General features: G+C 47.1%; 1 protein-coding gene and 1 pseudogene across 2 annotated transcripts; both read right to left on the bottom strand.

Annotated features, from left to right (window-relative positions):
• Positions 1-1080: 1080 nt before the first annotated feature.
• Positions 1081-1257, bottom strand: LOC111589695 (uncharacterized; annotated as a pseudogene).
• A 3360-nt stretch (positions 1258-4617) lies between these two features.
• Positions 4618-6955, bottom strand: LOC541897 (tonoplast intrinsic protein 4). 2 transcript variants are annotated; one of them, XM_008650057.3, is made up of 3 exons: positions 6637-6955; positions 6225-6535; positions 4618-5370 (listed from the first exon to the last, which is right to left on the bottom strand). In XM_008650057.3, the coding sequence occupies exons 1-3, from the start codon at positions 6776-6778 to the stop codon at positions 4999-5001; spliced, it is 825 nt and encodes a 274-aa protein (XP_008648279.1). In that variant the 5' UTR covers positions 6779-6955; the 3' UTR covers positions 4618-4998. The 2 variants fall into 2 exon arrangements, with proteins under 2 accessions (XP_008648279.1, NP_001105033.2); NM_001111563.2 differs by having other exon boundaries at positions 4636-5370; positions 6225-6478; positions 6637-6922.
• Between the last annotated feature and the right edge of the window lie 3583 nt (positions 6956-10538).

The following is a 10538-nucleotide window of genomic DNA, read 5'->3' as shown; positions in this document are numbered from 1 at the left end:
CTCAAAACTAGACATAATGACACCAAAACGAACCGCCATCCGAGTATGGGCTAGATTGACTTTCGAGTTCAGGCTTGCACCCTAGTCCAGTGTAGTGTTGACGTAGTATTTCTCTGGAGCGTGTTACAAAAGTGTGCTTTTGTGGGAAGGAGGGGGCCTGCCCTTTTATATCTCAAGGGTAGGACCATACAGAGAAGATTTGTTTTATACTAGAGAGAGAGAGAGAGATTGGCAACCCTGAGTTGTCGTGGTGGCTCCTCTATAGGGTCGTGTGTAGTCGTACTCCCGGTATGGCATCATCCGTTACTCCAGCTCCTATAGCGAGACCATCGTTGATGTCTTTGTAGTGGTGTGTGGCGAGTCCCACAGATCGGTCTTACGGTGCGGTCGTACTTGGCGTGGCTTCTCCTGTCGTCATGATCCCTTCGTCACCTGCCAGCGTGCGTAGGCGTATACTCGGTATGGCACGTTGTCTTGTCCTTCCAATATACGGGTCACTGTAGAGACACCAGTGCCCATTCAGCATGTTGTGCATATGTCCGGACGTGGCTTGATGGTGATGCGTCCCGTTGTAGCTGATGTGGATCAGTAGCGCTGGACTTAGATCTTTGCCTCGCTCGGTTGCTCAATAGTGACTTGGTTGGCCGAAGCTGATTGGCGGAGAGTTGGTCATCGAAGTTGGCCATCGGAGTTGGTCATTAGAGTTGGTCATCGGAGTTGGTCATCGAATAATTGATCAGTTCGTCCGCCTCACAGAGTTGGTCGGTGGAGTTGGTCATCGGAGAGTTGGCTAGCCAGTCCGCCTCGCAAAGTTGGTCGGCGGAGTTGGTCATCAGAGTTAGTCTTCGAAGTTGGTCATCGGAGTTGGTCATCAGAATTGGTCATCGGAGAGTTGGTTAGCGGGTCCGCCTCGTACAGTTGGTCGGTAGAGTTGGTCATCAGAGAGTTGGTCAGTCAGTTCGCCTCTCAGAGTTGGTGAGTCCGCCTCGCAGAGTTGCTCGGCAGAGACTTGGTAGATAGGTGGGCCGTTTTGGAAGGGTCTATTTCATGTACCCGGTTCCCGAGTACTCAACATCATATATGAGATCTTTTTAGGGTACTAGTACAACGCCCGTTCGCTACGACAACATACAATAATATTTGATACCCATAAAAATAAATTTAATATCAAAGTGAACATCTGGTATACATATCATATATTGAACTGATAAGAACAAATATTACACTTTATCTTAGCTAAAAAGCCAAGAAAGGTATGAGTTTAAAAGGAGTCCGACCCCTTTTTTATAGTTCACTTGGTAGCTCGTCCTTCTTCAGCTAGCAACGTGATACTATGTCATAGCGTTACGCTGTTGTGGCCCCCCTATCATGTTGGGATTTGATGTTTTCTGATGACCCATCTATAGTGTAATGGTCCCTAATAGGGTTTGGGTGGTTTAATTTCATGGCTTATCTATGGAGTAACATCCCACTGGTATGGGAAGGGGACCAACGCGCTTCGCGCGTGATCAGGGCGACCGTCGAAACTAGTGAACCGAGAAAGGTATGAGTTGAAAAAAGCTTGATCCCTTTTTATCGCTTGCTCAGTGGCTCATTTTCCTTCAGCTAATGAGGTGGTACTATATGAGAGCGTTGTGTTGCGCTGCGCTGCGTGTGGCTTCCTATCGTGTTGGGCTTGGATGATTTCTCATAGCCTATCTATGTTGTAAAGTTGATTTTTACGGTCTATCTATGAAATAACGGCCTACTGATTTATAAAGGGAATCTATGGACTTTGGACGTCACGCTAGACAAACGTTGAAACTAGTATTTTATAGTAGTAGAGATTTATTAAAAAGAATCTTCAGAGTGAACCAAGGTCTTTGGATTCCCACTCTAGAATCCTTGAGAGCCAATAATCTGACGGCATTTGTTCGAGGACTTCCATGCCTTGCTCTGCCGTGACTGCATCACTGGCGATCCACAAGACCACAATTGGTGTTCGCCTGTTCAGTGGTCCGTCTTTCAATGGGCACGTTGCAGTTGCAGTCCCACACGTGTATATGTATGTTCCAAGGTAGGTGACGAGTCGTTTAGCATGAAACGTGATGGGATTATTGTTGTACGGGCTATGTGCTTATGTACGACGTGAAAGAATCCAATCCGGAGCACGGCGGCGTGTGATCCGCGAGTTTCAGCTGAGGGAAACGGAATGCATGCAGAAAACGTGCATGTCCCAATGCATGGATTTGAGTTCAGCCGCATCATTCTGCCAGCATGTCCATGCATGAACGCCTTTGTGCTTGTATATCTGGAGGTTCCTTCCAGGGTTTCTAAATCTCGCATCTAAAGCTTAGAAAATAATTTTTAATACAAACTTAAACTATTTTTAAAATCGCTTTAATCACTTTTATACTGCCTTTATCTTTTGTATATTTATATTAGAAACTCTATCCTCACTCTCTATCTTTTACAATACACACTTCCACCTAAAATTTTGCCGATTGATATGTGTTTATATTTTTCTATCATTAGATTTTTTTTTCATGTGCACAAAGTTTGAGAGTTGTGATAAAGAGTGTCTCTAAGGGTTTGTCTCGGTAGAAGGGTATAAAAGGGGATTGAGAGGGGGAGGGGGTTAAAGGGGATTGACGGAAAATTAGTTCATTTCCCCTACAACTCCCTTTTAACTAAACAAGTTCTAAGAATTTTCACATAATCATATTTTTAGTAAGATTAAAAAACTTCTCTCAACAACTCCCATGTGAAAAATGCATGTGCGTGTATGGACCGTCTAAAAGCATCCAAACCCTTATTGATTTTAGCGATTAATGACAACATAAGATTATTGTGGTTAACGTATATTTTGCAGATTATATGGTAAGTTAAGTCACAATGCAGGAATTTGATCTTCAACAGGAGAAAACACCCCAAAGGATGAACATTGATGAAATGGCTAAGAAAGGACACAAAATAGGCCATGGTGTACTAGTTCTTAGTGTCGAAAAAGTTGTTGCCCACTTAATCTAGTAATAGGACCTTTATTTTCTTTTAGTTCTACTATAAAGAGAGGTTTTAGACAAGTAACTTGACCTAGACTTGTCTCGTGTAGTGTGCACTTGCATAAAACTAGTGCTGGGTATCTCACATAGACCCACAAAAATATTGGGGTCAAAACAAATTTGAAAACCCCAAATAGAAGGAAGAGTTGGGTCTCTGGGTTCACCCGACCAGTCTCGTGGTGGTGCACCGTACCAAGTTCCTAGAGACTCCTTCATGTGCCCAGTCTGGAAATGGACATCGGACCGATCTGGTGATGCACCAGACTAGACTTCCAGAGAGCACTATTTTGGGTCCTGGACGGTTTGGCGACCGGACCAGTCCGGTGTGGCTATGCATGTTCAAACGTCAGGTCGGGTCAAGGTCGGTTCGTGGGCCATTTAGCATGGCCCGTACTCGTAGTGTCGGGGGCCCGTGCCTCCCTATTTGACATGTCAGGCCGAGTTTTTTTTGGGTGGGATCAGGTTTTTGGCCTTGGGTTGGGTCGAGTTTTGTTTCAAAAATCATGGCCAATACCCGACCCATGAATTATTGGGTCAAAATTTACGGCCCATACCCGCCCGCTGCATGGGTCGGGTCGGGTCGGACCGAGTTCTTTTGGGGCGATCGAATCGGGGCGGGTCGGGTCGGACCGAGTTCTTTTGGGGCGATCGAATCAGGTGGCCCATGATTAGGTCTAGGTGTGGCCCTGCTGGTAGGGCAGACCTCCACTATGTAATGGCTAGTTGTTAGAACTAGCCGTTGGGTGATGTCACCCTGTCGAGTGACGCATCGGACTGATCCGGTGCGTCCGCCGACTACGCAGAACGGTAACGACTATATTTTGGTTTGTGGGTATTTATACCCCTTCCAACATCCTCATTTAAGTGTCTTACCCCAACCACTTGGTATTTATTGCTAGAGCTTGCAAGACCCATTTGCTTAGTGAGGAGATTAGCAAAATTATAATCCCGTCGTTAAGGCCTCATTGGCGCAAGAGAGAGCCAAAGCATGGTCAAGTGAATGTCTATAGCTTGCTACTCTTGGTGATTGGCATCACCTGTATGGTGGCAATTGAAACACGATGATCACCTCAGAGGACTTGGTGGTAACTCGGATCGACGTTGTACATGGTTGTGAGTGATTCACTGTGTCGGAGAGGTGGAGAATCAGCTCGTAGTGAGAGGTATACCCTTGCGCGGGTGCTCCAACGAAGACTAGTGGAGAGTAAGACATGTTTTCAATGTAAATATACAAGACAAATAAAGTATAAATCTGTATGAGGTGATTTTGAAATAGTTAAAAAAATTAGGTTCTATATTTTAGGAGGTCGAATTTAGAAACTACTAAAAACTCATAGATTTACTAATTATTTTTTTTACTTTGCTAATGATTTTCTAGGAACGATTGAAGATGCTCTAAGGAGTTGATTTTCCCAACTGTTGGAGAGCGTTTTTTTTTTCAATCGGTAATGGGTTGCAGAAACTCTTAAAGATGCCTTATTAGGCCTCATTCTCAGGATTTGGAAAATGGTGTAGAATGAGGTTGTGTTTTCTTCTTCTTGTTGTTTCTACTAAAATGCGGTAGGCATAAATACTGTTTGATAGAGAAGTTTTTGCTCTGTACTTCCAGTTTCATCTGGTAGACAAAAATACCAAAGTATTACAATGTACGTGAAAAAACTTCACGTCCCACTAGTTTTTCTGCTACATGGTAAACTAATAGCCTTAACAAACCCTTGATAGAACCCAGCCCATACCAAAAAAAAAAAACTTTTTTGAGATTATATAAAAGAAAGAATTCCTTGGCAGGAAACCCCCAAAAAAAGCCCATCAACAATTTCTACAGCCAGCAATCCTACTGCTTTACAGCAAGCCTCTCTAATTACCTTGGCCAATGTATGTACCATGCTTGCAGAGAATGACCTGTTTTACAGAAACAAGCATGAAGCATGCGCCACAACACAGGGGCTGATGGTCGTCAGACTTCCCCATTGAGCAGCGGCTCGTGCATCTTCTGCACCAGGAACAGCGACTCGTACACGAAGCCTGCCAGGGGCCCGCCGAGCAGCGGGCCGATCCAGTAGACCCAGTGGTTTGTCCAGTCCCCGGTGGCCAGGGCCGGGCCGAAGGAGCGTGCCGGGTTCATGGACGCGCCGGTGAAGTTGCCGCCGGCGAGGCTGTTGGCGCCGACGATGAGGCCCGTCAGCAGCGGGCCGATGGCGCGGACCTGGCTCCGCGGGTCCAGGATCATGGCGTAGGTGACGAAGAGCAGGGAGAAGGTGAGGATGACCTCCATCACCAGGCCCTGCATCGGGCTGATGCCCCTGCCCAGGGCGTGCACCGGGGTCACCTGCATCGCACATCTTGGTCAGCACTGCTAGTCGTTTTCACCAGCTTCCGTTCCGTTGTTAATTTTCGTGATCAAAAGGGCGACGTTAAACAAATATCGGTGGATTCAGTCGTTTGTCATATAGGAGATAATAAGTATGATTCAGTCCAACTCTTGGCTTTGGCTTTACTCGACCATGCTGTGTACTCCACTAACTAACTCTTCTAAATCTGAAAGGCCACATTTGATTGGTAGGCAGAAGCTCATGGACCAGATAGGCAGGTCAAATAGAATGGCATGGACTTATTAGAAGCCAGGAGCAGATAAAATTCACTGTCATATATACCAAGTAGACACAACCTTGGCAAAAAAAATATTTTTAGTTCATGTTTACTACTTTTTACAAAACAACAGACAGCGCTGCAAAAAAAATCAGTTGATTGTTATGTAGTAAATATGTTTCCCTTAACCCTTTATTAAGGGTCAAACTAAAACTAAACAAGAAAGAGTGAACTAATTATCCATAAGCCCATTAAAGACCCTAAAAGGTCTCCATAAAGCCTCTCACCCATTCGAGCCCGGCCCAAGTTGATTTGAGGCAGACAAGCATGGCCCGCGTCTCTCTACTACCGAAACAATAGCCATCCGACAGCGCACACCAAACATAACATAAATAGGATCCACAAAAACAAGCATATATAGGATTCATTCAACGACGGAAACCCACGATTTTTTGGTCCCCTTTCTGAGCTCTCTCTCCTCCCCCACATCCTTTGGACCGCGGAATTTACCAAGGACAGTAATTACTTGGAGTAAAATCACGTGGTACTCCTAGATCCATGAATCTGCGCGGGTACGGTGGAAGTGGAGCGTACCATGCCGCCGCTGAGGAAGCGGAGGAGGACGCAGGCGGCGGAGGAGGCCAGCAGCTGGGCGGCGACGTACAGCACCGCCCGGAGCTTGGTGATGTGGCCGCGCACCATGAGCCCCACCGTCACCGCGGGGTTCAGGTGGCCGCCGGAGACGTGGAACCCGGCCGTCACCAGGACGCCAGCGGCCAGCGCGTGCGCGATTGCCACCGCCGCCAGCGTCGCCATCGGCATAGCGTCGCCGGGCTTCCCGTCGGATCCTGCGCGCGTGCAGAGCCACGTACGTTTCATAAAGGGGGAAAAGGACCTGTCTTTTCCTGGCCAGAGCCCAGAGGGATAAATAACAAATAGGAGGGCGATCGAGTGGAGAGGAGACGGTCTGATAGAGGCGCGGTGGGCGCATGGTCGTATGACGTACCGGCGGCCATGGCGGCGGAGACGCCGGTGAAGACGAAGAGGAAGGTGAGGACGAGCTCGGCCAGCACGGCGCGCACGCAGCCGACGTCCAGTATCTCGTCGTGCTCGAACGAATCGACCAGCTTGTTCATGAGCTTCGCCATGGATGAGAATGGATTGTTGCGAGGAGCCTTATTGTTGTTGCTCCTGTTCTTGGCGGGGGTGTAAAAGCGCCGGTTGTTTATTGTATCCTTGGATGACAAAGGGCTAGGAAAAGCGCAGGGAGATATTATTTTGAAATGCAGGAGGGGTGGGACGTGGGCTCCGGCCTTGTGGCGCCTCGCCTGGTTTTATAGAAAAGCAAAGGGAAAATGGGTACCAAGAGGCGTGGGCAAAATAGTCCAGTTTTTTCGTGGCCCTGGAGGTCGCCATCTCAGCAACAACAAAGAAAATTAGAAGAGTTGTGGCGACCTGCACTATGCAGCAGTGTGCTGTGACGATGGCTGGTTACTGTGTGGATTTATATCTACCATTGTATTAGCTATTGGTGATGGAACTTACTATTGATCAGACTATAGGTGGTCGTCACTCGTCAGTCCTACCATAGCACTCCGGTAGAACAGCTACCATGCACTGGAAGTGAAGATACTACGAGAGTAGCGTGTATTTATCCTGACTATAGGCTAGAGGGTGGAGTATTGTACTCTCGGCTGGCGTGAAATCATTATGATCTTAAATTATCCAAAGATGTGTTGACATATGCAAGAGTTAAGTGCTACATATATTCACAACTGTGTATTAATCTATTCGGATCATCGTTACTTCCCCGATATGAAGATTGGATCACTACTCTGCATTGTAGTTTAAGAAGTGGAACAAGATATGGTAAAATGAAGTTAGTGAAGGACAAGTGATTGATCTAGATCAGGTTAATCTAGATTTATGAAAGTACTTAACTTTATAATCTAAAATATGGCTTAAGGATTTATTTTTAAGTAAGCTTTTCTGCATAAGAGACTTTGATTCTTGCTTAATCTTACCTTGAGTCCCCAAAACCAGTATACCCTTGGAGTTTTTCTTTAGTTAGGTAAGTCTCGCAGAGTATTTGTATACTCAGGGTTTTATCCCACCGTGTTGTTGTAGATAAAGACTTATTATGCTGTAGATAGTAGCTAAGTGCTGGTGGGCTCAGCCTTCTTATATAAGTATCTCTTCTGTACTTCATCCTGAGGATTGTCATTTGAGCTAGCAATGTATTTCAAATTTATAATTGTATTCATTTTTTTCAAAGTTGTATTACTTACAAATCAACTTTGTATTCACTCTTAAATTGATATTTGTAAACTGTTTGTAATATTAATTCTGCTGTGAACTTCGATATGTGATTTGTGTTTACTTAACCCTCCGATCTTGGTTGTAAATGGATTTTCCAAGGTCCTCCGGGATACTCAGACGGATTTCTTCTAAGTTATCTGGTACACATGCATAGTTGTCTGAGGTCTTTAAGATAAAGACAGGTGCATGTGGGCCATATAACTTGGGAGGATCTACCATAGGCAACCTCGTAGAAGTTCAAAAGTTAGAGAACTTCATGAAGATAATTTCAAGTCTGATAGCAAATGCGGAGACATCAAAATAGAAGATGAGGATATTGAGTTTGAAGCAGACCACGACAAAGTGCTCCCAACAAAAGATTATGAGCAAGACAATTAAGATCGATAACGGTTAGATGTCTCTATTTTATATCTTAATTTCTTACATTGCATATTTGCACTACTATTTTGCCGATTAGTGCGTACTGATTATTTTTAATTAATCCCATATAATTGATTGATCACTCATGTCTAGCTAATCGATTATTCAATATCTGATATCTTGAACATCGACTAAAATGCAAAAACTTTTTACTTGTTGTCATTATACTTGAAAATACCGAAATACATCAACCAAACATTAACCTAAAGCATGTACATTGGTACCACAGAACGGGGTACCCTTTACTACAGTATCAAAACGCAGTACCCACACGATTATCTCTAATCGTGTGCTAAGGAACTGAGTAGCTTGACCTAAGTCACAACTCACCCGAGGCCAACCTCAGGCGGGAGACACAGTCACGACTCGCTTGAGGCCAACCACGAGCGGAAGACACAGCCACGCCTCGATCGAGGCCAACATTGGGCGGGAGACACAGTCACGACTCGCTCGAGGCCAACCACGAGCGGAAGACATAGTCACGCCTCGAGCGAGGCCAACCTCGGGCGGGAGATACAATTACGACTCACCCGAGGTTGACTCCGGGCAGGGGACGTAGTTGCGACTCACCCGAGGCCAACCTCGGGTGGGAGACGCAATCACGACTCGCCCGAGGCCAACCCAGGGTTGGAGACGCAGTCGCGACTCGCCCGAGGCTGGCCTCGGGCGAGAAGCGCATTCCCGACTCACCCGAGGCCAGCCTCGGGTGAGAAGCGCATTTTTCGATTTGCCCGAGGGCGTCTAAAGTGTATGTCCCCGCCTTATGGGTAGATCTGGTGTAGACCTCTTCAAACATCTGGTCGAGTTCGGGTCGGGTCAAGGCTGGGTCATGGGCCATTTATTACGGCCCGTACCCGACTCGTGCCTAGTGTCGGGTCGGGTCGGCCCGTGCCTCCCTGTTTGACATGTCGAGTTGGATTTTTTCCAGGTTGGGACGTGTTTTTTTGGCTTTGTGTTGTGTTTTCTCGGGTTGGGTCGGGTTTTGGGTCAAAAATCACGGCCCGTAACCGGCCCGTGAATTATTACAGGTCAAAAATTGTGGCCCGTACCCGCCCGCTGTATTGGTTGGGTCGAACCAGGTTTTTTTCGGGCGGGTTGACCAGGTCGGGTGGCCCATGATCATGTCTAGTTTGGTGCTGCAACGTGTCCAGGAAGGCTATATGATTAGGGACTTCACCAATGGGTCTGGACCCACATGTACGTAGTCTGGACCCCCCTGGAAGGTCTAGGACTTCCACGTATACAAATCGGACCCCTGAGTAGGGATCCAAATCCCCCATATGGGGTCCGGGTCGCCAACAAGGGCTCCCTGTGCTCCAAGGCAGGACATGCTCCCAGGCCCTACTCTGGACCTAGGAAGAGGTCTAATGACGCCACGTGGCCGCTGGGCGCATGGTGCGAACCTTCACATGGAAGCAAGGCCTCAACCCGCATTAAACGTGAGGCGGTCAAGGCGTGATCTGACCAAGCGTAGGGCATTAACAGGCTTGTGACAGGTCTCTGTTACCGCCCCACGTGTTACCGAAGCGCACTATAGAATGGCAGTGCCGCATGCATTAAATGCCCGCTCAGAGCTCCACGCATTATCGAGGCCGCTGTGCCACGTGCATGGAAGACACCATCATGAAGGGTCGTTCGGTCGGGTAATGAGTCTGTTACAATGACCGGTCAGACGTGACAACACAAGCGACTGCGCACGCACCTACGCACGTCAGTGTGCTGGTCTACGTTGCAACCCATACCAGAGCCTTCACTCATACGCTGGGTGAAGGAGAGTCTAGTTAAGAAATCCGTACGTCGGCCAAGAGAAGATATGAGAAGGAGAGGTTGGTCAAGAAATCTACACGGCGCCCAAGAGAGGATCTCTGTTCGCCGACGACATTATTTGTTCCATGTAGTATGTTTTTATTGCTACATTCTTGGGCTCGCCTCTCGGGGTTCAACTTCCTTGTATGTGCCCCCTTGGGCTATAGAAGGAAGGGCACATAAAGTTACAAGGGACAGACTCCTCGGAGACCTTCGGACACACAGAGACTCCCGTTCCTCAAGCAATACAACTCACCGTGGATGTTGGGTGTTACGCCCCGGCAGACCGAACCACTCTAGCCTTTGTGTTCTCGAGTTAATCCAACTAATGAGGCAAACCCTAGGCTCCCCCTAGTTCACATG

The sequence above is a fragment of the Zea mays genome, chromosome 6, assembly GCF_902167145.1.
Source record: "Zea mays cultivar B73 chromosome 6, Zm-B73-REFERENCE-NAM-5.0, whole genome shotgun sequence".
In the NCBI taxonomy this organism is placed as follows: Eukaryota; Viridiplantae; Streptophyta; class Magnoliopsida; order Poales; family Poaceae; genus Zea; species Zea mays.
Note: the sequence above shows the minus strand (reverse complement) of the source record. Positions and strands in the feature narration are given on the sequence as shown.